A 27,508-nucleotide genomic window follows, 5' to 3' on the forward strand; every position below is an offset into this window, starting at 1 on the left:
ATATATATATTGACTCCTAGCGCCGTCTCCATTTCAAAAAGGAGATTCCCGGAATATGAGTACTTAAGGTAGCTCATTAATTATACTTACTGCTCTTTCAAAACTGAAAATGAGAAATACGAATCAACCGGCTACATATTACTCACTCAACAAATGTTGGGTCGGGGTAAAAAGTAAAGGGTGGAGGGTAGATACATAAACACAAAACTCAGCTTCTCTCTGACAAACACATCGTTATAAATTTTTAAAATTTCAAAGTAAGACTAGTAAAACATCTATATCCATAATGTATTGTTTTAACACCATATTTATATGAGAATTTCAAATATTAACTGCGTAAAATATTTTATATGTTTTATTTCTTTGAATATTTTGGATATAAATCCATGATTTGTTACTTCATAACTTGCTTTCTAATTAAGGACCTATGAAGTATTCACCTTTTTAATCATTGTTAACTGAGGGAAATGTTTTGAACCTCAGTAAAATGTAAATGAGAATTATGATCATTGCCTGTAAGATGGCTTCATTTATAGCGTTTACAGTTATTGAACTTCAAGAAATATCTAACTGACAGGAAGTAATATGAATACAGAATACAGTTTAAGTGCTTGTTGATCTCTTTTAAATTCATTAAAAAATAACATGAATTCTGTAACTGTAAACAGTACTGATTTTCAAATGTCAAAAGTTGCTCTCTTAATCATCTTTCTCAGACAAATGGTAAAGTGATCACCATTGTACATAATTACTTTAAACAAAGTCTGAGGCTACAAATAGAAAATGTCTCATTATTTCTTACTCTTCTGTTAAACGCTGAGGTTTAGAAAATAAATTCGACATTTACACACTTTCTGTTGTATTCTACATATCCCATATTTCTTTCCTCTATCATTATTGGTTTAAAACATGCTTTGCACTATTTAGATATGTTACTTGCTTGATGCCCCATGTTGTGCTGTGGTTTGGATCTTGAATGCCCTCCCCAAATCTCATGTATTCAGAAGGGGGGCTTTTGAAGATGATTAAATCATGGGGTGCTACATTCATCAGTGGTTCATCCACGAATAAGTTCCATAGCTGAGTCTGCTGTTGGGAGGTGGGGCCTGGGCAGAAGTGGGTCGCTGGGGACATGGCCTGGAAGGGTTGATCTCCATCCCTGGTCCTTCTCTCTGTTTTCTGGCCATCATGAAAGTCAGCAGTCTTCCTCTGCCCAGGCCCTTCTACCATACCATTTCAGTAGAGTGTGGACTGAAGCCTATACCAACTGTGATCCAAATAAATCTTTCCTCATTTAAGTTGTGGGTGTTGGGTGTTTTCTCCCAGCAGTGAGAAAGTGAAAATGGGTAATGTGAAATACAAAGGCATCTCATGAAGGGTTTTTTTGTTTGTTTGTTTTACTACAGATAAGCATGTCATTAAATACAGGGGGTCTCACTATCGTTGAGACTGACCTGGAACTCACTGTGTAGCCCACACTGGTCTCGAACTCACAGCGATCCTCCTGCCTCACCCTCCCAAGTGCTGGGATTATAGGCATGCGCCACATCGCCTGGCCCCTGCTATTATATTTGAAAGTGAAATGTGTATTAATTTTATGTCAGGCTTACTTCATTCATCCTGCATAAGCCTGATTTTTTGAGCATAAACTGACCTGGAACTCACTGTGTAGCCCACACTGGTCTCGAACTCACAGCGATCCTCCTGCCTCACCCTCCCAAGTGCTGGGATTATAGGCATGCGCCACATCGCCTGGCCCCTGCTATTATATTTGAAAGTGAAATGTGTATTAATTTTATGTCAGGCTTACTTCATTCATCCTGCATAAGCCTGATTTTTTGAGCATAAACATGTTTAAGAATTATAATACCACACAGTGCCATAAACAAGTTCCTGATCTACCAACGCTGAGATAATAAATGAATCTTCGTAAGCATAGTTAAGTGTACTCACAGTAATGCACCTCCACAGGACCCAAAAAACATACTTAAAAGATTAAGACAAAGGAGCCCCAGTATGACAAGCAGCCTGTTCAAGTGACATCATCAGGCAGGTCTTTAGATTGAAAGAAGTGTCACTCTACCCACTGACAATATCTATTGAACTGATAACCTTTTTAATCTCTGGGAGATCCTCCAGTGATGCTAGGAAGAGGGAGCAACTCTTTTCTCTGCCAAACACACTGGAGTCTTCTCTCAAGTGGAAAAATTTGTTCCACAGAAGAAATTCCTGTTTGGAAGTCAAGGGAGTCAATAGAGTGAAATACTCTTATTCAGATAAAAGATGTTTGATAATCCTTTGAAAAGTTATTCCAACATCACGATCACAGAGATGATAGATTCATGTGCCCCAAGAAGACTTAAAAACATCAAGCACCAACAAACAAAGGCGATGTCACAGGGCAACACATGCTCCGCAAATGTACAGATGGAGGACCTCAAGTCATTAGCAAGTGAATCCCCCTCTTCCTCCTTAGGACACAGGCAATCGGAGTAGTATAATCTCAAGCACACAGACTACAAAGGATTCCCAGAAATAATGGCTTAAGGAAAACATGAAAATGTAAATTGCATTTCAATTATCAAGTTAGAAGCTTCTCTAAATATATTAATAGATGGCGATAAGGAAATTCAATCTGTAACTAGTTCCTTGAGTCTCAATCTGACTTTTGGTGGAAGTAGGCAAAAGTTTTGCCCATATTGTATACCAGGGTTTGTATCTGGGTTTGGAATTGGTACTCATCAGAATACTCTTACTATGCAAAAATGTTCTTCTAGGCTCAGATATATGGAGTCATCTTGCTTTTTATTTTCAACTCCTGAAAATGCAGAGGATGAATGTAGAAAATCAGTACTAAGATTTTCTATTTTGTTTTGTTTTAAAGAGAAAAGTTAATTGATAATAACTTTTGTTAGAGGTAGTAAACATAAGATTAATTTGGATTAATGAAATATAATCGACATTGTCATCCAAATCAATATTATTGTTGAATAGCTGATTCAACAGAGAAATAAGAAAGACTTTCTCTGCTGTAGGTTATACAAGTCTTTCTAATATTTTTTGATAAATTAAATTTAAAACAGAAGATAACTCTGACAAGTAATTTGTTTGTTCTTGGTTTTCTAGGCTGGAGGCCAGAGTCATGTCATGAGAGAAATGTGAATTAAACAATGAGGACATTTTGGCAAGAAGGTACTGGTGAATGCTACTGGTCCTCTCAGCTCCCCATGCCTCTTCCAATGGTGGGTGGCTGAGGGCAAGAGTGGAGAGTATTCGAGAGACAGATGAGGTGAGGTCAAGTTGCTAAACTGAAGAGTCTTTCTCAACAGAATAAGAAAAACAAAGAAAGAAAAACTCACATTCTGCTGGAACACATGTAGAAAAGCAGAAGTACAAAACCCAGAAGTTCTAGGGATCCTAGTGAGCGTGGGCCTCAGAGATCAATGATGAGATGCAGAACTGGGGACGCAGGGCCGGGGTAGGAGCAGCCCAGCCTCAGCGATGCAGAGCTGGCTAGAAGAGATCTGGGTATCTAAGGCACTTCAATCCTGGATGAAATCTCTTCAGGAGGTGGTTAAGATTCAATTCCTGAGTCACAAACTCACAGACTTCTGATGCTGCAGTTAAGCCCAGGGTCAGGGACCTACATTTTAGTTTCTCATTGAATCAACACAATTTTTGAAATTTGTTCCAATTTAGGTTCCATTAACTTCAAGAAATTCTAGCTGAAGGAATCAAAAGGGCTTTGGAGTGTTGGCCACCAAGCATGGAATCCTATTCCCTCCACATGGTCAATTTCTGTATCCTTGGAGAGGTAAGTGGTCTATTTCTTTCTTTTCTTTTCTTTTCTTTTCTTTTCTTTTCTTTTTTTTTCTTTTTTTGAATTGGGGATTAAACTCAGGACCTTGAGCTTGTGAGGCAGGCGATGGAACCACTGAGCTAAATCCCTGGGCCAAGTGGGTCTATTTTTGTTGTTGGTACTGGGGATTAAACTTGGGACCTTGTACTTGTCAGGCAGGCGCGTCGCCACTGGTACATCCCCAGTCCCTGAGTGGGTCTACATACTGTAGAAGTTGTAAACCTGACACCATGGGCTCTTATGTGTAGCTCTGACCCTTTCTCATTATCTGAGACAATGACCCAGGGGACAGGAACTCAAGGCGGTGTAACAAAGAACAGACTTGGAGAACAATCTTGTCACGTGGATCTGCTCCTCCTTGCCGGACGTGTAAGTACATAGTATCACTGTAATTTTGTATCTTATTTTTATTTACATTATGCCATCGACATCATTTCATACTTCTGTAAAATTTTTATATTTTGTGTAATATAGAAACAAGCAGACATTTAACAATTTAAACAACTATTCTGTCTGGCCATAAATTCTAAGTTTTTCTTAGTGCATTTAACTTATTTGGTAATGTAGCATCTTTTCTTACTACATCAAATAAATTCAGGAGAGTCTTAAAATATAGGTTGAGACTATAGTCAAATGTGTTTTAATTTTATTGCTAAACTGTGATAGTTATTTTTAAAAAGTGCAGCATAAGCCAGGTGTGGTGGCACATGCCTGCAAATCCCAGCACCTAGGAGGCTGAGGCAGGAGGAGCACCGTGAGTTCAAGACCAGCCTGGGCTACATAGTGAGTTCCAGGTCAGTCTCAACTACATAGTGAGACCCTGTCTCAAAAAACAAAAACAAAACAAAACAAAAGTGCAGCATAACCTTTTTGTCCAGATGATTCTATTATTTGTAGTAGAAAAAAAAAAAAAGAGTGTCACAAAATCTGCTTTGAAAAACAGTTCACACAACTGTAAGTCAAGGAACTCATTTTCAAAGTATCTGTTTCATTAGAACAGATTTCTCAAGAAATACTACAAGCCTCTGGAAGGGGGCAGAGAGAAGCTAGTATCATTCCATCTGGACACACACGATTTATTAATTCACGTGATGTTAGAGACTTTTTTATGCCTTTTGGGAGAGAGAAAGAACAAATAATAATGGTTAGATCAGCTGCAAGCGCCCACCACACTTGCTAACTGTATGTTTGCTAACATGTTATGTGCATTTGTAAGGACGAGGGCCTTGTGACGAAGCTCTGAGCATCCACATTCATGGCCAAGGACCATACCCACCAAGCCCCTTGCTCACACACGGTTCTACCAACAATACCTGGAATATTAAATGTAAAACCTCCCATTTGGCATTCCTGTAACTTGAGGGATTTCCCTTGTTTTGTAGGCCCAAGAATATGTATAAAAGAGATAATAGAAAATCAACATAGCTTAAGAAATTCAGCATATCTACTAATATCTTAATGATGAGGTGATTTGTGCAGCAAAATTAAAATGATTAGGCTCATTCAAGATTAAGGCTAGAATAGTCACTGAGAAAAAAAGGTACATTTGAAGAACAAAAGAGATATTTTCAAATATGAATCACGTGGTCCATTTCTGTTGTATAGAAGAACACCGGAGACTGGGTATTTTATGAAAAACAGATATTTATCTCATAGTTCTGGAGGCGAGGGGCAGCCCAAGATCAAGTGCTAGGAGGCTCACTGTCTAGACAGGGCCTGGTCTCTTCTTCCAAAATGTTACTCTGCCGCTGCCTCACCCCAAGGAGAGAAGCACTATGACCTCAAAGGACACAAGGCCAGGAGGGCATAAGAACACTCCTTTCAGCATTCTTGGGGGCCTTCATAAGGGTGTTAATCCTGTTGATGAGGGCTCTGCCTCCCAAAACCACCTCTCAAAGGGCACATCTCTTCATACTTTTGCATTGAGGAGAAAGTTCCAACCTGAATTCTGGAGGGAACACCATTGTTTAAGTCACAACAATGAAGATATAGTAAAGCCTGGAGCTGACAGATAAGTGTGGGACTGACTTTTGTGAAATACTGTAATAATCACTAGAATGAACAGTATTTGTAATAATTATGAAGACGTATGGCAGAATGGATATGGATATTTATGTCCATACAGAAAACAACTCTTGAAGGCCATAAACTAAACTCTTTAAACAGTGTTTATTGGGAGTGGGATAACTAGACATCTTCAGTTTTCGACTGCCTATTGTTTAAAATGAGAATGGGCTCTTGACAAACATGAAAATCAGTGACGATACATTCATGGTTATGCTTAGTATGTGTAGGTATACAATGACCACCCAGGGATAATTTCCTTGATGGTGTTATTTAGAAGCTATCTTAGCCAATTTTTCATTGCTGGGACATAATACCTGACAACTTAAAGGGGTTTATTTTGGCTCCCGGTTTCAGTGCATGGTCAGCCAGCTCCAAGGCAGAAACAGGACGGCAGAGGCCTGGGTGAGAAGCTTCCCAACCCATGGCAGCAGGACACACAGAGAACAGAGGACAAGAACACACACTTTGAGGTCACATCCACAGGGACCCCCCCCTTTAACCACACCCCACCTCCTAATGGAACATTCAGCGATGAACTCATCAGTGGACTAATCTGCCAACGAGTATAGCATCCCCAGAGCTAATCACTTTCCAGTCACAAGAATTTGGGGGGAACAGTATAACCTTTGATGGCCTCACTTCCTCTACTGGCCTGTCAGTAGAAGGGATGAAGCATCCTTCATTCCTGCCAAGTTGTAGGAGAGTCTTGAGAGGAACAGAGTAACAGCAGAGGGGTGCCAGATGTGGTCAGAGGTGGACAGGTTTACCAGGGTGTTGAAGCTATAGTTTCCAGGCCTTGCCCTTGCACTAGTCTATCCTAAGACTTGATGTGTTCTCTGGATAGCCAGGAAAAAAGCATTAGTCCTGGATGTGTAGAGACAGAAAATACTACTGCCTGTCTGGGGATTGTCCTGTACTACCTGGGGGTCCCAGCAGCTCTGACTTTTCTCCAAATGTCCTTTACCAAACTGAAGAACTTATGTTTCCTTCCTTATTTGCTGCAAGTTCTATTATGAATGCTTGATAGGCTTTGTCAAATGTATTTCTGGATCATGTGTGGGGTTGTTGTATTAAAATGGCACATTACATTACTCTTAAAATATTAAATCAACCTTCCATTCTAACATTACATTGACTACACCCAATCTTTCTGAATTTTTTCCTAATAGCATTAGTCTTTGTGAGCAAGTACAGCACTAGATCAATTGGGGTTGCTTCAAAATTGAGATGAGACATTGAATATTTAATACTTCAGAGTATAGATAAATAAATAAATATTGTATTGCCAAAGTGAAACAGGTATTCCTTCCAAGATGGCATGATGACAGAAAATCTTTGTAGGTATCACCTCTAGAAGTATTTGACAATGAGTCTGCAACTTCTCTGAAGATCCAATAGAAGTACAGATGAAGTGGGATGGTATCTTTGGGTTACTTAAATCCTTTGAGTCTTAGATGCTCTATCTGTAGAATCCCTCTGTAAAATAAGGCAATGATACAATTTTCCTGAAAGGGTTGTTGTGAAGGCTGCTAATGAATGTAAAGACTGCCTGTAACTGCCATACACAGCTTAACAAACAGTAGTAATTGCTAAGATAGGATATGTGCTCCTCTCAGTTTGACTAGACCTTAAACTAGGGTCTTCTTGACTGTATGTTCATTCCTTACATCATTTAACTTTGAAAATTTGCAATTGTAAAGTCTTTCTCTATCCCTTTGAGAAGTAAATTAAATGATGTAAATTAAAGAACAATGCTTTCCAAATAATTTTATAATAAAAAATAATTATGCTATGAAATTTAGATAATTTGAAAATAGTCTTGAGGAAACAAAAATTAGATAAAAAGTAGTGAAACACAAGGCAAGGAGCCAAGATTATGTTTTGTTGCCTTATTGAGGGTAATATTTATATTTAAGATCTGATAAGACAAATGTCTTCCAGTTAACCATTCAGTTTCTATTTGTCCTATTTCTGAAAACTCCAGCAGGCTTAAAAAAAAAATGATCACATAATATTGGGACCTCTAAACAGGAGCTGTTGGTCTTTTAATTTGCTTTTTAAAAAAGCTTTAAAAACTCATAAACAGCTCTGAAGATGAGGAAAGAACAGAACTTCCAGCACTTTCTTCAGTCATAAACAATGGTCCAGCTTCACCCCCCATCTCTGAGGAATATTCCATTGACCAAGTCTTGGGGACTAAACTCTACCCAACAAAAGCACGACCAGGCCTTTGGAATTGCAGCAAATCAGTGACTCTTTTACCCATCTAAGTGTCTTTTCCAGTCAGGTAAATAAAACATTCTGCAAGGTGAAATCAAGATCTGCTGTTACGGTTTCCATCTTAAACGGTCCCCAAGAGTTCACTGTTCAGGCTTGATCCCCATTGATGGCACTATTTGGAGATGGTAGAAACTTTTAGGTGGTGTGGATGCATTGGAGGAGGTAGGTCACTGGGCACAGACCCTAGAAGGACAGAGTGGGACCCGGGCACCCTTCTCTTTTTGCTTTTCACTTCTGGCCACCTTGGTGTGAGTATATTTGCTTCACCATTCCCATGGATTTACTCTCTACCGTGGTCTTCAGTCTTGCCTCAAGCCCAAAGTGTCAGGGCCAAGTGATCATGTAAGGAAGCCTCTAAAACAGTGAGTCAAAAATGAATCTTTTCTCCTTGAAGTTGATTTGTCTTAGGTATTTTGTCACAGCAATGGAAAACTGACTAAAACACCTGCATTATTTTTTTAAGACCCATTACTTTGTCATTGTGCATGAGAACAATGTACCTAAGATTGAAGAGTGCTCCTCATTAGACCTCTTCAAGAAAAAAACAAGACTAAAGGACCCCAAATCAAAGCATACTGTTTGTCATAGTGATCAAATTTCACTCTAAAGAACATTCTTCCTCTCCAGGTACATTCTGCAAATTACAGGAAGATTAGTAGACACTTGTAATGCAATCAATGTTGAATTAGGCTTATTTAGTCAACATGCAAACTAAGCATTGAGGGCACCTGCAAAAGAGACAAATCAGAAATGACTAAGAAAGGTTTAAATTTGATGGGTTTATTCAGCATTTTGAAATAAACAAACAGGAAAAAAACAAAAGCCACTTCAATATTCATGTAAAAATTTTGATTATACATGAGGTCATTTTCAGCATTCAGGACTTCTAAAATTCACAATCCAGCCCCCCCGTACTGAAAAGCCCTAAACACAGAGGGTAAAGGCATCTTAGGTGAAAGCTAGAACCCTTACAACTATTTATGTTGCAAAAGCTTTCCCCTTCTGTGAGAACATGCAGTTTCCCAAACACTAACTTCTCTTTACAAGGTTGTGCTTATTAGCTGGGATTTGTAGCTCAATAGAAACACTGTTCATCCTTGGTTCAATTCAGATTGTAATTTCTTTTTAAACTACCTGACCCTTATAATCATATGGTGAGTAGGTCTGATCATTCATCTTCCTGAGGCCAAGTATTTGGTCTGAACACAGAGTCATTTGTGTTTCTGAAGCCACTCAGCATCATGATGATCAGGATGAAAAAAACTAAAGATTGAAAGAAACCCTTTATACAATGTTTTCATTGTTTCACTCATTTTCTGGGACTAAAATTTCGGATTGTGGAAACAAAAGTCTTCCTAAAACCAGGATGAGATTTTAAGAGATAATCACTGTTTCTAATTAAGGGTGGAAGCTATCGACTACTTTAGTGTTAGACTTTGCTGAATAAGATTTTACTGTTTCTCAGGGCCCAATACTTACCGAGCACATAGCAAATGCTCACTGAATGAATAAATGACTCTACCCACTACTGTGCCTTTGTCCTGAAGCTGTAAATGTTTCGCTGTTATCTGCTTTCACTTCCATAGCATCACATTTCATATGTTGGCCTAATTGGATCGCAGGTTGAAGGAAAGTCATAGCTGGTTACTTTCTGTCCATCTGTGAGTGAATCCCTGAGGCAAAAGGACTATGGCTACATTGACTGATTTATGAAAAACAGTGGCCGTGACCTCTGAGATGAGGAGGGAATCAATTTCATTTCTAAAGCACAGGACTGCTAACCAGCTGAAGAGAGACACTACTCTGAAGAGAAGCCTAGAGACCATTAAGAACTGACAAGGGTGCCATGAACGTTGGGCAGGCAACTAAGATATACTGGCGATGTAATTTCTATTTTTTAGTAAGATTCAAAGAAAAACTAACGAATATAATTTATGCATTAGAAATAACTCCATGTCTCTTGAGATATGAACATTTAATCCTTTATCTAATTTACATTGCTAGGAAGACAGTACTAAAAGGCTTTTTTTGTAACATATAACACCATGGTTTTGCTCTTAAGGAAGTGACTCTAAGAATGATGCTGATTGTGTAATGGAAAGGGTTTTAGGCTAAGCAGACATTGGTTAGCTGACCAGCTTAGAATGTCTCCTAATCAATTAACAACACAGCATCCAGAGAAGTCTTAAATAAAAAACAGTTCATGTTATATAGTCTATGGACAGTATCTTTTGAGTATCTTCTAAGAAGCCTTTCTTTAGTCAGAAATCATAAAGACATTCTTCTACCATGTTCCAGATATTTTATGCATGCTCTAATTTTGGAGTTTGTGATCTTTTAAGCACTAATTCATTCAACTTTTGTTATTGTGACTTTTCTAAATATTTACTTTGGTTGCCTGAGTTAAAAATGGAGAAAATTATCTGAAATATAAGAAGTTTCTTCATTGTTCTCTAATCCTACACTTTTCTGCTTTATTTGGAAGTGTTTAAAATTGTTAAACCTGCCTCGTTGGTTTAAATTTCTAGTATTTTCAGACCTTTCTTAGTAATACTTTTCATCTTAATATTAATGAAAGCTAATATTGATAAACTATACTAATTAGGTGTATGTGCTTATATTTTCTAACCTATTTTTTGTCTTTATCCTAGTGCCTTATGTCTTTTATAAACTGTATTATTTAAGTGTACCCTTTTATATCTTGTGGAACAGGTCATTTATATTACAATGATTAACTTATAGCGTTTTCTTTCTTTTAATGCCTTTTCTGTTTCCTTGAATTTTTGGCCTGTTAAATTTGGGGGTTTCTTCTTTTAAAAGACTTTTTCTTTTTCCAGAATGTTTTATTTCTACTGGTCTGGACACTACATGTTGTCGCTCTTCTTTAATGGCTATCTATGAACACACAGGTTAAAAATCTAAAATTATTATTTAACTTCTACCCTCAGGAATAAAATTCTTGGAAGATACATATTGCTTCCAAGTGCACTTACACATCTTCCCCACATATGTATTTCCTAGCTTATATGCCAGCTTGGTAGTAATTTATCTTCTTTTGAATCCAACAGAAGAAGCATCATTTAATAGACAATATCACTTATCTTTCCCAGTAGATTATTAGTACTTAGTTCATTACTCCTTCTTTATCTCAGGTCTGCCTTTCTGAGTCATGTTGCTCTAAAGCAAAATTCACCCATATTCTTTAAATGAAAGTCTACTGGTCATAAATTCCTATTTTGAAAAAAAAAGAAACTGTCTGCTTTTATTTGACCTTCATTCTTGAAAGACAGTATCATTGAACTTTCTGTTGACAGTTATTCTCTGTACTTTGAAGAAGGCATTGTCTTTTGGCTTCCATTTTTCTTGACATTAAAAAGTATCCGTTAAATTTGTCAATTTCTTTATAGAATATTTAGTTATTTTGGCTGCTTTAAGATCTCTTTGCCTTATTCTGAAGATTCTTAAAAATGAGTCTACATTAGTTAGCTTTTATGTTTCTTGTTTGATATGTATTTTATTTTTTGTGCATTTGTGTTTTTGCCTAGCTCTGGAAATTTCTCAACAATCATCTGCCTCCAAGTTTTCTATTCTCTACTTTTGGGACTCCATTTAATCCATATAAGAGTTTCTCATTCTATCCTTAGGTCTCAATCTCTTGTTTACATTTTGTATCTCTTTGTCTTTGTTTTTTGTTTGTTTGTTTTTTTTGTACTGGGGCTCAAACTTGGTTCCCTGCACTTGCAAGCGGTGGAACCACTGAGCTAAATCCCTGGCCCTATCTCTTTGTCTTTGTTGCACTATATGTTTCTTCCTGTCAAATAATTAACAATTCCTTTGTGACAAATCTGCTCTCACACCACTGAGTTATGTATTGAAACATTTACAGGGCTGGAGATTTAGCTCAGTGGTTATGCTGCTTGCCTTGCAAGTGCAAGGTTAAAAAAAAAAAAAAAAAAAAAAAAAAGCAACAGTTACATTCTACACTTCATTAACTTCTCTTTGGTTCTTTTTAATGTTTTTTTCTTATAGCTTTTATTATATATTCATTACTGTTCTTTTAAACATTTTTAAATTTTTATTAAGTATAGCACAACATCTAAATTTCTTGAGTATTTAAATCTGCTCTTTCTCACTTAAAATGGCTTATTCTCCTGGGTGATTATTTAATCTACAAGCAGTAACCAGGAAGGCTTTCCTTCAGAGGATTTTCATTCACTTCTTGGAGAACCCATCAGAGTCCACTGACCTGGCACTACTTTTATACTTTAAAGGATTCGGTTCTAACCAGGGGTTTTCAGTTTAGTTTCTTCACCTTGCTTGATGTCCATGGCTAGTTTCAGTCTTTTTTTTTTTTTTTTCCTTATTACTGTGGTTTCAGCTCTATCATTTGTAATAGCTCTTAGCAATGATCTTGCTTTCTAATGAGCCAGAAAATGAACTAAGCACGTGTTTTATTTTATTCAAGAACTACTTGTATTTAGCAGGATTGTAGAACATTTTAGCCAACCATACTGCCAGAAGCAGAAACCATCTATTTATTTTTTTAGCCAATTTTGGTAATTTGTAGTTTTCATGAAGTATTTATTTGAATGTTTTTAATGTGTTGATATTGTTTGTTTAGCCTTATTTTTATATCTTTTCTTTACTCATATTTTCATTCCTAATATTTTTTGTCTCTTCTACTTTTCTTCCTAATCAGCTTTACAAAATTATGTACTTTTTAATTTATTTAAAATAAGCCAACTTTTGTATAAATCGATCCTTTCTACTGTAGCACTGTTTTATACTTTGGAAGTCATAAACATTTTACGTAGTGGGCCGTAAACTTCAGAGCTGAAAACCGCAGCAAACAAAATTAAACACTCAATCAATGGGTCCAATAGCAGAATAGAAGGTAACACACACACACAAAAGTCAGTAAAACTGTGAAGATTAAAAACAACAGAAATTACCCAATTTAAATAACAGCCAGAAAATAAGTAAAACAAAGACAGCCAAACACCAGGTCTTTCAGCAGATGAAGTTGGTGTGTGGTATGTAACAGTACTCAAACCAAAAAGGACATATTGATGGATTTACTACAAATGGGGTGAGTTGCCAGAGAATTAGGTTAATGACAAAGTCAAGCCCAAAGGCTACCTACAGTTATGATTTGTTATATAATATTGCTGAAATAAAAATAATGTAAAAATGGTGAACAGATTATGGTTGTCAATGAAATTGGTGTGAGTATGATAGGCAATGTGAGGGATCTCTGCATTGGAAAATATTCTGTATGAAATGTTCTCTGTTGGTTACATCAATGTCAATATCCTTGTTGTATGATGGTTTGCTATAGTTTTTCAAATATTCATTTTGGAGGAAAGTGGGTGAAAAAGCATAGAAGAGAGATCTCTGCATTATTTCTTGTAACTGTATATAAACCTAGTTATCTCAAACAAATTTAACTAAAATGTTAGCATTAAACAGATTTTATACATTATAGATTTTACCCATTATAGCAACATGAACTTTATTTCAAATGTCAATGCCATGTCAAAGTATAGTATTGGTTATTTCCAAGATAGAACTAATGTGAATGATATGACAAAGGTTACCTTACTAATTTTTGTATATTCTCCATTGCAAAATATGAAGTAACTATTAAAACCATGGTAACCTGTAGGGAGGTTAAAACATTAAATTTGGCACTGGAAAGAGGTCAGATGTGGTTAGGCATTCTGAAAACACCCTGAAATGAACTAAAAAAATGACCATAGCACTCAGGTTTGGGGTGAAAAATGCAATAAAACAATATATCTCCAGTAAAATTTGGCTTTATGTTTTCAGAATCATTTGTAACAGAAAGATCAGTTTTGATCTGAAAGCTTTTCACCAGCAAATCTTTAGTGATAAAAATGTAAAAAATCAAAAGATTGCATCTTTCTCGAGTTAAACTAATCTCTAACTTCTGGAAAATTACTTTTCTTTTTCCTGGTCTGGGTTATGTATTTCAGATCTACCATTAAACTCTTCATATAAAATTTTCAGTGGGTATCAGAAAGTGAAACTAGGTATCAATATGTCTTAGTTGAGACTAACTAAATGCATTTCTATGTTACTCATCAATGCTAATAGGTTTTGGAGTTAGCAATTACTGTCTGACAGCACTTACAGTAAATACTTAGAAATTTGTACTTTGAGTTGGTGAAAGTGGGGATTATTGCCCTTTCAAGTTTATTTAAAGACTCAGTTCAGTTCTAGAAGACTCTAAAACAAGCAGAGGTGTTTTGTATGTAACGACTGCACAGGAAATCTGGTTTTGCCATCCACCACTTACATTTTGGGTAAAATGCCATCACTACACAAAACCTACAGGAATCCCACTCAGAGTAATTACATGACCAACCTTTTAAAAACCTGCCAGAAGAAACAGTGTTTATAAAAACCTATTTAGTGTGTCAGTTACTGAGTTTTATTTCTGTATTTAAAATTAAGATTACTGGGAAAAAAGTATTATTACTTTTTATGTTAAACAAATGAATCCAAAAAAAAGGTTTAAAATTGGCATAATGATGCAGAATTTGAATTGTGAGAAATTAGAATAAACCATCAAGCAGGCTTTCTTCTATAGCACCTTTTGATTAAAATATTTGCCAAGAAACAGGGCAAGGGTACATTTAAAACATTTTAAGGTACATTTTAAAAGAAGTGTACTTAATGCATTGGGTTCATGCTGATGAAATAATCTCAAATTCTTCTTTGCTCTCCTGTCCTTCTAACGGTCTGCCTTCTCCTGGGATCCCAAGACTCTCCAGCTCTGAATCCAACTTTTGGAGATATTATACACAGACTGTCACTCAAGTTAGCTGCCGCTTCTTCTTCTTTTTTGGTACTGGGGAGTGAACTCGGGACCTTGCACTTGCAAAGCAGGCAGTGGAACCACTGAGCTAAATCCCTTGCCCTAGGTAGTTGCTTCTTTTTAGAAACCCATTAAAGTCTACTTGAGAAAATAAAATGAAATTTAATTACTTAAGGGAAAACATAAACAAAAGGCTGGTTCTTAACAGTATATGGTGCCAAATGCAAATTTTCCCAAGGGTGATAAATTCATCCTTATACTTTCTTATTTGCCTTTTCCTCACCCACCATTTTCTCCTTTTTATAAGGCCAAGTGCCAAAATGTAAGCTCCTTGAGGATAAGGACTACATTCTCTGGGTTCACTTTTTTGTTTTGCAATAATGGGGTTGAACTTGGGGTCTCTGTACTGGGTTACGTTACTAGTCTTTTTTTAGTTTTTATTTGGACACTTGTTAAGTTGCCCAGATAAGACTGGAACTTGTGGTCCTCCTGTTTCTGCCTCCAAGTGCTGAGATTACAGGCGTGTGCCACCACACTTGGCTGGTTAACTCTTAAACTCTGTGTCCATGTGTGCAGCAGCAATGCAAAAAACTAGCCCAAGGTAAGTGCCGAATCAATTATTTATTAAGCAACTACTATGAGGAAAAGGAGGAGAGGGTAAGAAGCTGCTAGGTGCTGTGGCCCGAATCTTCATACATGTAGATCTTGTGGCTGAAAACTTGACTCACCACCAGAACAGTGCTTCAAAAAAAAAATTTGTTTTTTTTAAATCAAAGGACCTCTTGAAGAGAATTGTCTGTTTCATGGGGTTAGTCCTCCGTACATGAGTGTTTCATCATTGTACTAGTCTGTCACCTCAGTATCACCACCCTCTTTTTTTGCAGTTCTACCAGAAAAGCAGGAACTCCAGTTTCCAGAATTTGCTTTGCTTTCTGAGTTAAAGTGGGCCAATGAGAAGCATTTCCATGAGAGCTGGAAGACCATGGATAGGAAATGCCTTCCTTCCTCAAAGGCTGTAGCAGGCCAAGGAGTGGACATGGGCTTCACAGCAGCTTCCAAATTTCTTGCAAGTCACCTACTTTGGAGCTTTTAGCAGCAGAGACAGCCGGTGGCAGCTCCTTGAATGCCACCTCGGCACTGCGGGCACAGAGAGAGCTTCTGGGGCTCTGAAGACTCAGCAGCTCCTGGGCCAGCACCTGACACTCTCACTTCTGCACTGCTGTGCCTCAATCTCCCACATTTCTCACACAGGAAACTTCTAATTCCCCAATTAAAACCTTTTACATTCACAATTCATGGAGTGGTTCCTGTTTTCCTGACTGGAAAGTAAAAAAAAGTCGGACATAGTAACAAATGCGTGTAATTCTAGCACTCTTGGAAGCTGAGGCCGAACTGCCCAGCCTGGGCAATTCAGCAACTCAATTAAGACCCTGCTTCTAACTAAACAGATACCTGGGGATGCTACTCAGTACAAAGGCCCTGGGTTCAATTTTCAGTGGGGTAAAAGAAAAAAAAAAGTACTAAGGGGAAAAAACATTGTCTACCTGCCTGGTTAAGATAGAGAACGAGATGCTACTTCATGGAGTCTACTGACTTTTGGAGAATCCAAGGGAAGGAAAATAACCGTTTAGCATTCAGAGTTTCCTCCCCATCTTCTTTGCCACTGTATTCTGAGGACACATATTGCTACATATTACTTCATGGAGTCTACTGACTTTTGGAGAATCCAAGGGAAGGAAAATAACCGTTTAGCATTCAGTTTCCTCCCCATCTTCTTTGCCACTGTATTCTGAGGACACATATTGCTACATACGAGGGGAAAAGGGTCTGCAGTGATTGATGAGCTATGTTAGGGTAGCTAAGCAGAGATATCCCAAATTTTGTCAGAGTCAGACACTGTAACGCGTCCAGCTTGCTGTTGTTGTCAATTCAGTAAGTGTGTTTTCTCCCTAGTAGGTTAAACTGCCATGGTGGGTGGAAAAGGGCTGGAATTTATAGGTTTTTCTTAACTCAAATTTTGTTTGTTTGTTTTTGGTACCAGCGATTGAACTCGAGCCCTTGAGCTCGGGAGGCAGGTGGCGGAACCACTGAGCCAAATCCCAGGCCCTAGTAACTGAAATTTTGAAAACACATTAATACTTTTTCTTTCAGTAAAGAAAGATGCCTGATGTTCTTTACCAGTAATGAGGAATTTTCATCACATTAAAATGAACTGAAATGTCAGTCACCTCCCAACTTCCCCAATCAACTTGCTTCCTTCTGTTTTGAAATTTTAGTTATATTGCAGCAATCTGCCCACGTAAGAAACACATTCATTCAGTTTTGGTTTTCATGAAATAAGTGCTGAATGAAGTTATCTTTGTAATTGCTCTTAGCTATTAAGGTAGACAGTGACTATTTTCTTTACACAGGTTTTAATTTTATTATGACATTAATTTCTCTACATTAACAAATAAAAATTATACCAACTACAAAAACTACTCTGCATATTCCCTGCTAAGCCACAGACCTTTTTCATGGAATAGGAAGCCTTCAAAGTCACTTTTATTTTCATTATAGATACATCTACAATGACTGGTTTTCAAAACACAACATTTTGCACACAAGATTTTACCATTTTGAACAAAAGCAGTGAAGACATTGAATGGCCCGGTGGCAGGCTGCTCAGGTGCGGTGCTGCTGGTCCCCAGGGCAGATGGTGACAGGCCCGCCGAGTGCTGAGTGAGCCCAACTCCAGAGCTGCGCCATGCTCTGCTGTCTGGGTCAGGCTCCTGTGCCCTAGGCATACTTATTTTATAGAGCATCCCAGGCCCCTATCATAGTGGCACCCGTTACTTTTTACTGTCACTGTGCAAAGCTGAAACACTTTCAAAATATTTAATAAATAATATGACAGCCAGATAATCTCATGTCCTTTAAGAACCTACTTAATCTTCATCCGTGTTGCTCAAGGACCTCTTTTGAGCATAATGAGGTAAACGTGTGTCACTTGGGAAAGTTCTTCAGATGGAATCAAACAAATTCAGACACACTGTCCAGTCATGAAAAAAAATCTACATTTTTATCTTCCACAGTGCAACCTTCATGTTTCAAAGCAATTCTAAAAATGATCTAAAGAAAAACCAGTATTTTTTAAAATTTGGCTATTATTTTTCACTTAGAACTATTCATTTTGTGTTCCAATATTTTGTGCACATTTTTGTCTTGAAATTAATGCTTCTTAAAAGAATGCAAACCCTCCTTCTTTAATTCACCGACTGGTGTTCCCGTTAATTTATAAATGATTGCATTTCAAATAAAGTCACTTAAATGCCAAAGACGTTCTTTCCAGTGCTTTTGTTGTTACAAGGAATTCACTGTGAAATTAAGAGAACTACATGCAATTGGCTGGGTTGAGACTAAACATTTTATCAAATAGAGGTCTGGGGGAAAACTGAATTGATCCGTGGATACCACTGGTACATGTATGTAGCCAGAAGATGCCAGCATGCTGCATTAAAAACTCACAATGAAAGACCATGTTCCAGTAGGCCTGAGGGTCAGGGAGTATTTATAGGAATTTTCTATGCATCGCCCATCCTGTTTACTAAAGCAACTTTGCTCTGGCAACACGGTCTCAAAGTCCCACTCACAAAAAAAGTTTTGTTGACATGCAAAGCAGTTTCTACTTGTCAGTGACAAAACTGTTGAATATTCCCAAAATAAAGACTTTTGAGTAACCTGGTGAATCAAACAGATGCAGAATGTACAACCACAGCGCGTGTGGTTACATCTCCAGGGTAGAGATCTGCCGGCACAGCATGGAGAGCGTGAAGTGAGCACTGGTGCCAGGAATGCATACTCCTCAGGATACAGACCTACCCAGTCACCTTTTAAATCTTCTTTGTTTCGGTTGCAAGGATACAATTTATTTATTTACTTAATATTTTATTTGTTCCCATTTGAAGTGTCAGAGCTTGCCATGTCAAACAATGTCTTCACTACCAAACTGCTATACAAGAACACTATAAAATACAAACTACAAACTAAGATAATCTTCTTTACAGTATTCAGAATAGTGCATTAAAACAACTTTGATTTTAAAAAGGCAAGTGAGTTAAGTGACAAACATCTAGTTTCTTTTCCAATGAAGGATGGTACAAAATGGCATCCAATGTAAACAATACATTGTAAGCATTAGGTGCTTGAAACAATAATTGTGGGAAAGTTACTTCCTAAAAGTAAATCTGACCAAAGATACATATGTAGTCATTATTTTTTAGGCATAAGAGAAAGTAAATTATGGCCCACAAAACCAGATGGTACTGTTCAGATAGTTCAGTGGAAAAACAAGCTGGATTCTAGAATCTAAACAGAATAGAAAGCAGTATGGATTTTTTTTTAACATTCTTCCTCCAAATTACATTCAAACATTTACAGTATCTACACTTCTCCTAGTAAATATCAGACTTTGACAGACCATACATAAGAACAACCTGGCCCAATTATTTTTACTTGGCAATCTACAACAAATGCTTAATATATACATATCAGAAGCGTAAGATATTCCCAGAAACTATTCACTGATTTTATTCAGAGAAAACAAGGGTCTTAAAAGAAATCCAACAATAAAAGCAAAATATATAATTTGTGCTACTGCAGACTGGAAAATAAGTAAAGACAGATATGTTAATTTTTTAAATTACTCAGAATATTTTTTCTGCTGGCTCTAATCAAAATTAGATTTTAACACATAGAATACACATATCTTTAAGCTTACTAATTTCCAAAGTCAAATGAGTAAATAAATTATAGATGAAAGGCATGTGCATTGTGGGCAGAAACCCTACAGTTATTAAATTAAAAAGCATGACAGTTATGCTAGCAGTGATACTTAGAAAAACGTTCAGTATTAGAAAATATCAAATTTAATCCAAAGGAAACCCCCCGTAAAAATAATTAAGTATGGGAAACATCCTTTGCAATAGATTTAAAACAGTAATAAAAACATGATTACAGCATCTTCCTACATAACCTAGACAGCGTAGTGCAGTGGTGCTCTCCTGTGTAACTTTAGCCTTTCAGTCCCCATATGATGAGACTGACAATCCCAACTGCAATGACAAGGACAAAAATGATGATGCACAGGGTTTTCCTGGATTTGCGCTGCAGATGCAAAAACAAAACACATGTTTACAGATTTAATGAGGTGTCTCCATAGCAACTGAACAGAATCTGGCTCATTTCAAGAGCAAAATCAGTAATAGTTTATTGCCCTCAAATTTTTGGCTGTGCTTACTGCTTCTAAAAAAATCTCTACCACATATAAGGTGCTATTCTTTCAAAAAATATTCTTGAAGTAGTGCTGTAATTCAGTCAGCAATTTTTAAATATTGTTGGGAAGTTTTCTAGGGGTGTAGCTATGCTTCAGAGAAAAGAAAATTTTACTGACTTAAGCCGACAGACTGAGGTTACTTATGAGTGAAAAAAAGGTACATCTTAAAAGCTTACATATTTTTAATTTTTTATTAAGCACTCTTTTATTTTGGTTTTTTGAGACAGGGTCTCACTATATAGTTGAGACTGACCTGGAACTCATTATGTAGCCCAGGCTGGTCTCGAACTCACAGCAATGTCCTGCCTCAGCCTCCCGAGTGCTGGGATTACAGGCGTGAGCCACCACACCCAGCTTAAAAAATTAACTCTTAAAAGTGAGTCCTTTTAAAGGATCAGCAAGTAAAAATACTTGGTATCATTACTGAAGTAAATTAGTTTCAAAATCGTTTCTGTTCTCTGGAAACTGTATTCAAGAATGTCAACTCATGGGCCAGGGACTTAGCTCAGAGGTTCTACTGCCTGCCTTTCAAGTGCAAGGACCCGAGTTCAATACCCAGTACCAAAAAAAAAGGAATGTCCACATACAAACAAACAAACAATAAAACCCCAAAATTTAACAAATTTATAAAGCTGTCATTCAAAACATGAAGGTTGAGTTTTGTTTCATTCTTCATTCCTGGTCCCTGTTTTCTTTAGTGGCTTGTGTGTCTCACACCAATATGCAGGAATCCTTTTTCTTATAAAGTAGAAAACTTTGTGAATTTACTTTGTATCAAAAAGAAGTACTATACATTTTATAAAAAGATAGATGTAAGACTCTGAAATTACCCTGAAAAATATGAGTACTTTTAGTATTCCACATATTAATCTAATTTTTCAAGTGAACATTCCTCAAGTATTAAACACAGTTTTGCTGGTTTCAATATCAGCATGCATAAATATCTCTCCCACAATCCACCTGATTACCAGGCGCCCCACCATGATGTATCTGTAGCTCAGGGAGCACTTCCCCTACGGTGAGCTAGTGAAGTCTTTGGGTGCTATAGTAATAGCAGTAGATTTTAGCACCTTTACTTGTACTCTCAATTCACCAAACTATTCAGAAACATCATGATTTTCAGGGCATAAATTTAGTATCAATCTTCCAAGTAGAACCACTTAGAAGGCTGCTTCTTTTCTGAGCACTATCTCTCAAAGCCTGTAGGAGTCGCCCTGGAGGCAGCTCCAGACCTACTTGGGAAGGCAGGCACCTTTTCTAGGCTTTTCTAGGGATAAGCCTAGAAGCTTGTCCTTCTACAAGGAAGAAAAATCCAAAAGCAAAGCAAAATACACGTAACCCAGGCCCTGACAAATCCTCTCACACACTAAATTTCAGCAATTAGACGCTAACAGTCCATAAGACTGGCATTTACAGATTATCATGCAAGTGCACAGTTTGTATATTTTTAGCTATTCGTGTGAGACAACTAAAGTCCACAACATGGCAACAATAATCCTGCTGAGCTGAATCTCTGACTTATGTGTATGAAGCTGGTAAAAGGTAGTCATTCTGTCAGTGATGTATCTGGTGAAAAAACAGCAGTTATATGAAAGCCGACCTCACAGGGTAATGAGAAAAGTGAAAAGCAACTGAAGCTGTGCAAGATGTTGACAGTACCTTAGCTCATAATTATTTGACATAATTGAAATGTAACACATGCACTTCATGTGTCTCTTTTTAATTTAAGAGAGAGTTAGAGGGATGTTTTCTTCTCTTTTTATCTTGTGTATAATTCAATATTGCTTAGGATATTAGACCATTCCAGTGTGGGCTTCTGTGTATTGAGGATTTATTTGGATTTCAAATTTGAGTTATGTACTGGGTGTTGCAGACTTAAAAACAGCATAGTGAATGGTGAGACTAGTGCAAAACATTCCTGAAAATTAAAGACCATTATTGTCACCAAATCAATGTGACTGTTTCATATGCATTTTGCCTTTAATTTAGTGATCAGCTACCTTTTTCAAGTTGAATGTTCTCTTAATTTGTATATAACACCTGTTGTCTAAATTTTATGTACTATCTTTTATAATAAACCATTCTCCTATAAAAAATAACAATTATGGAGAAAATAATTATGATGAAGAGAAAAAAATAAAGCTTTAAAAGCAAAATCAAATGCTATGAGCCTGGTTTTATTCCAGTTGAACATCAATGGACTAAATATTGTATGATACATTAGTAGTTCATGTTTGTAATATCTGTACAGTGTTTGGAACATAGTTTGCATGTGACACTATAAAAGGGCTCATTACTTCACATGAGTCACTTAAGAAGCAGTCATTTCTGGAGAAGAGTCTGCGGAATGCGGACAGACTGTCGATTACTGACACTCCAAGTTGTATCACTTCCACAGAACCCGAAGAGTTCTTTCTAGAACAAGGATCTCTGCCACTTTAGTCAACAGCAGCATTGACAGAAGAAAGAAAAGGTAAAAACGAAGGGTAGAAGATGGAAGGAAAACACTGTCAAAGAGTTTCTGGGTTGGAACGTCCAAGGACATCCAGAGCCATCAGAAAAGCCTGAAGTTGTTCACTGCAGCCCTCAGGACTCTAAACACTGTCACACGCACTAACCTTCCAACCCCTGTGGGCCACTAACTGCTTCATCCCAGAGAATACACCAGCTAAAATCAATTTTAAACTGACTGCATATTTCTAACCCCTCCCTCTGCCATGAGATTGTAAAATTAACATCTGCAGCCACTTTACACCTGACGATGCTCCAGACAGACACAACTCACACACGCTGTAACTTCATATGCTTAAATTATAAGAAAATGTGTCACAGTTAACGTTACCTGGTAATTTGCGGCCCTGGACAGCTGCTGATTTGCCTGCTGAACGTGAACTTCTGCACTTTCTACATTGGCTTCTATGCTATCTTTAAAATGAGACACAAGCACATAAAAAACGGTTAGCACGTACTGATGCTCCAGCAACAAAGGACTAGATCTCATTCAAGGTGTGACCGCTATTCTCACTATTCAAACACTAATAGTACTGCGTCACAAGGTGAATTTAAGGTGGACACAATCCTTTACGCTACTTCTCGGGAAATCCAAGCAACACAAATATATGAAGAAAAGGAGCTTGACGATCTTCATTACAACTCAACTCCAGTTCTACCCCAGGGTCAATGCTAGGGCTCGGCTCCATCTCACACTTTGCAGTTTGCTCTAAGTCAAGATCAGTAAGCACAAAGCGAGGTCAACCTTCTTCCCATGACCCAGGATTCCCATCACGTGGTAAAAAATGCTAACTTGAGACTCTTCAAAGAATACTATGACCCTAGGGGGAAATAAAAAGTGATCTTTAGAACCTGGCTATCTTGGTTTCATGACAATAAATTCTAGTGAACTTTCATGACATTCCTTGTGGCTCCTTCTCAAAATCTCCTTTATTATTCACATTTCTCTTTCTATATATATATATATATATATACACACATATACACATATATAGCTAGTATTTCCCAATTTGCTATTCCTTTGTCTCTGTAAACTCAATCTACTTTGAAACCATTACAACATAATACCTATGTTCTACCTGTTTGCATTCTTTGAAGGCCTAAGCCTCCATTCAGGTCTAAGCCTGTGATAACTGGATAACTTTAGGGGAAATGCCGAGACCGAATACTGGTGCTTGTTCTGCAGCCACCAGCAAGCCCTCTCTGTACTGCAGCCCAGGCCGCACCACAGGCCACACAGCTTCTCAGGGGGCAGCTTTCCGTCCCATTCTTGTCCCCCCTGGAGGTGGGGCAGGGGTCACTGCAGCATGAGACTTGTGGCTCTTCCTCCTCCTTTCCAACTCTCAGTTCTAAAATTCATTCTATCACATGCATCCTCCCCTCCAGGTGGCAGACATTCCCAGATCTCACAATCTTTAATTCCCCGAGTATCTTAGCTCCGACTCCCTGAGTACAGTCATCACTTCTCTTATGATACATACTGGATTCCATCATACACTGGCTGGTCCCTCTAATACTCTGGTCTCTGCTCCTCCATCATATTCTCTTCAGTCTCTCCCTGTCACCCCACTCTTGTCTATGGTCACAGCCCAATGCCTGCGGCTGCTACCTGATCACAGTTTCAAGAGTCTTACTCTGTGATCACCACCTGCCAACCTCACAGCTCAGTCTTTCTAATACCTGGTCTACAAAGATGATCCTACCATATTTTTCCTTTCTCTCACACACTTTGATTCTCCCTTCAGTCTTTACTTAACTTGGATTCCATGAACAATCATTTAACATCACTGTCTCGATGCATCTTCAGCTCCCTTGCCCCTGCAGTTATATTTATATGACCAAAGTCCAGGTCTGAACACAGATACAAAGAGAATAATCTTCAGCTGATTTATTGCACTTTAACACACTTGACTGCCGAGAACAAGGCTGTCTCATTTCCCTGACAAATGGAGGATTGTCATACTCTGCCTCTTTTCCTTCCTAGTTCTTATTCCTCCTCAGCATTCTCACAGTTAGTCAGAAACCTTGACTCTGAGCTCAGAGACCACAGGAACAATCATAAGACATTTCTCCCTCTCCCATGACCCGATCTTCCGAGCACAAGCAGGGTCTGAGTGTTCTGCCTCTCTCCTGCCATTAGGAACTGCACACGCACCTCGCAAGGGCCTACTCTCCATCTGCGCACTTTATCCCATTCCTTATGGTGTAACTCAAGAACTTCAGTCCAGTCTTCATCTTCTCTCACTCATCATCAGACCTGACTGGCTCACACCCCCTCTAAAACTTCTCCAGTTACACATCTCCCACCTTAGAAAAAGGCAACAACGCCATGTTAATACACAAGGTCAAAACCTTAGGGCCACCTCGAATTAACACTTCTCTCACACTCACACAAAGCCTGTCAGTAAATCTTCTGGACCCACATTTTTAAAATATGTGGAATTCCATCACGTCTCACCACCTCTGGGCTTCCATGGTGATCCAAGCCAACACAACTGCTTACACCTCGATTACCCTTTCCAGTGTTGTCCTTGATTTTGGTCTTGCTGCTTTACAGTGTTCCCTAAACCCAGCATCCAAGGGAGTATTCAGAACCAGTGCCAGTTCATAACACTGCTCAAATTCTATCGTGGTTTCATACTGGTCGTTAATAATAAAGTTCTTCCAGCGACTCAGGCTCCTACATGACACCACCCCCTGTCACCTCGTACAGGTGACACCTACATGACACCACCTTCCTCACACTTGCATCACTCAACAAAAATGCCAGGCGTGCTTCTCCCGCAAAGCCTGTATGCTGTGCTCCTCTACGTGGAACATCTTATCTTCTTTGCTTTTATGCTTTTACAAAGGTGTCACCAACACCTCACCTTGTCAGTAAGACCCAAGGCAAGGTAGTATGCTCAATTACAAATCCCACAAGCTTCCTTAAAAATCCTTGGTGGAGGGGAACAGGGGTTGAAGGGAGGGTAGGGAAATGGAAAGAAAAGTTAAGATATAACATGAACAGGTACAAATTCTCTGTGATGAATGTTATCATTTTATATACATCTAAAATGTACCAATAAAATTAATTTTCAAAAATTAAAAAAAAGTCCTTAGCGTGAAAAAAATTAAATAGGGAGAAGACTGAAACTAAAGGCGTACAGATACAATGGAACAATGATACTTCACATCTTTTATAGCCTCAGTAGCAAGTAGGTTGATTTGTGACTTCTGAAATAAATGAAGCCGGTTGTTTTAAACAGTAACATTGAAAAATAAGGTTTGTTTTAGATAATGCCAGTGAGGACACTTTGCTGCACAGACTACAGCTTTGATTCTGGAGGAACTCAAAGAGACATAAATGAAGCAGTTATGCTTACTCTGGAAACCTGCAGGTGAGTCACATGTGAATTCCTCCTACCCCATGAAACCCAAGTTAGTATACTTACCTATCACATCTCCCTGTTCATGGATCATCGTTCCTAAATGTTTAAATATTTCATTAATATCCATAATATCAGCCTAAGACAAAAAGACATATATTATTATATATTATTAGAAATTTAGGCCCACACAACAGAAGGGGAAAATTTTAAAAATCCAAACCAACTCTCACACAGACAATGATGCTTTCAGATTTAATATGCAAATTTTAGAACTATCAGGGAAACATTTCACTATAAGGAATCCTGACTAAAGATTTTTTGAACAATAGCCAGAAGTTCTCTAAAATAAGTATATGCTATTAAAAATGAGGTGACGCAGGATGGAAATGATCAAGTAGTACAGAGGAGTCATGGATTTTTGATTTAAACAAATCCTTTTGGTCTTTCTGAGTGGATCTGATACAATATAACAGTTTTTATTACCAAACAAGTATTTTTTACAAGAGTACAAATATTCTTATGACTTATGTCTAGCAAAAATTCATATGTTGATAGTTTAAAATGATGAAACATAAGGTACAAATTTAGTTTCACATTAATAAATTTGAATATGCAATGCATTAGTGAATTTATAATTTTCACTACTGGATAATGGGTTTATGTTTCAGAGTCAGGATGTTATAAATTTACTTTTCTTCAATATACAATTATTATTTTGTCCAATTAAAAAGTAAAATTTAAATATTCTATTCAGGTGGGTGGAACAATCTACATATCTGTCATGGGCCTTCATTTCCCCATCTGTAAAGTGGCAATGATAACGACACAGTTAAGTAGTCCCAGAGCTTCTATGACAACTGAGGTGATTAATAGAGAATTTGCCCCTCAGTGCCTGGCACTCTCACTACAGGCATTGGTAGCTGTTATTAACTTACTTTCTAAGTTTCCACAAGAACTATGATTAGGTCTCTCTGATGTCATAAACATACTACAAAGAAATAAAATACCTTTAAATCTATTTACAAAGCCTTACTCATGCAGGCATGATGTGCATTATATGCTATGGAAAGCGACCCAGAGTCTCTGGACAGACACTGGTCTCCAGACTGGTATTTTCTAATACTAAAGTAACTCAGTAGAATTATATAAAAACAAAACAAAAAAAAACAGCTCAAGCAGGGAAAATATATTCTTTTATCCTATCACAGACACTAACGAGATTATTATTGTTCCAATTTATGCATTAGAAATGCCAGTAAACTCAA

General features: G+C 37.6%; 1 protein-coding gene and 1 long non-coding RNA gene across 3 annotated transcripts in view; one reads left to right on the forward strand and one right to left on the reverse strand.

The window, feature by feature from the left end:
- Positions 1-16,002, forward strand: part of LOC109118538 — a 27,476-nt gene extending 11,474 nt beyond the window's left edge. The window contains exons 2-4 of the long non-coding RNA XR_002025881.2: positions 3,127-3,192; positions 3,700-3,814; positions 15,932-16,002. This is a non-coding gene — a long non-coding RNA (uncharacterized LOC109118538). The remainder of the gene's footprint in view (positions 1-3,126; positions 3,193-3,699; positions 3,815-15,931) is intronic.
- A 1,434-nt stretch (positions 16,003-17,436) lies between these two features.
- Stx7 (syntaxin 7) overlaps positions 17,437-27,508 on the reverse strand; it is a 32,969-nt gene continuing 22,897 nt past the window's right edge. The window contains exons 7-9 of one of the 2 annotated variants that reach the window (XM_010639116.3): positions 26,307-26,379; positions 23,204-23,286; positions 17,437-20,192 (exon numbers count right to left, since the gene is read on the reverse strand). In XM_010639116.3, coding sequence (XP_010637418.1) covers positions 20,100-20,192; positions 23,204-23,286; positions 26,307-26,379 — 249 coding nt within the window. In that variant the 3' untranslated portion in view covers positions 17,437-20,099. Of the gene's footprint in view, positions 20,193-20,958; positions 21,100-23,203; positions 23,287-26,306; positions 26,380-27,508 lie in introns of those variants that run through there. The other variant, XM_010639117.2, reaches the window with a different exon arrangement.

The sequence above is a fragment of the Fukomys damarensis genome, unplaced genomic scaffold, assembly GCF_012274545.1.
Source record: "Fukomys damarensis isolate Sample0158 unplaced genomic scaffold, DMR_v1.0_HiC HiC_scaffold_14, whole genome shotgun sequence".
Taxonomy (NCBI): domain Eukaryota; kingdom Metazoa; phylum Chordata; class Mammalia; order Rodentia; family Bathyergidae; genus Fukomys; species Fukomys damarensis.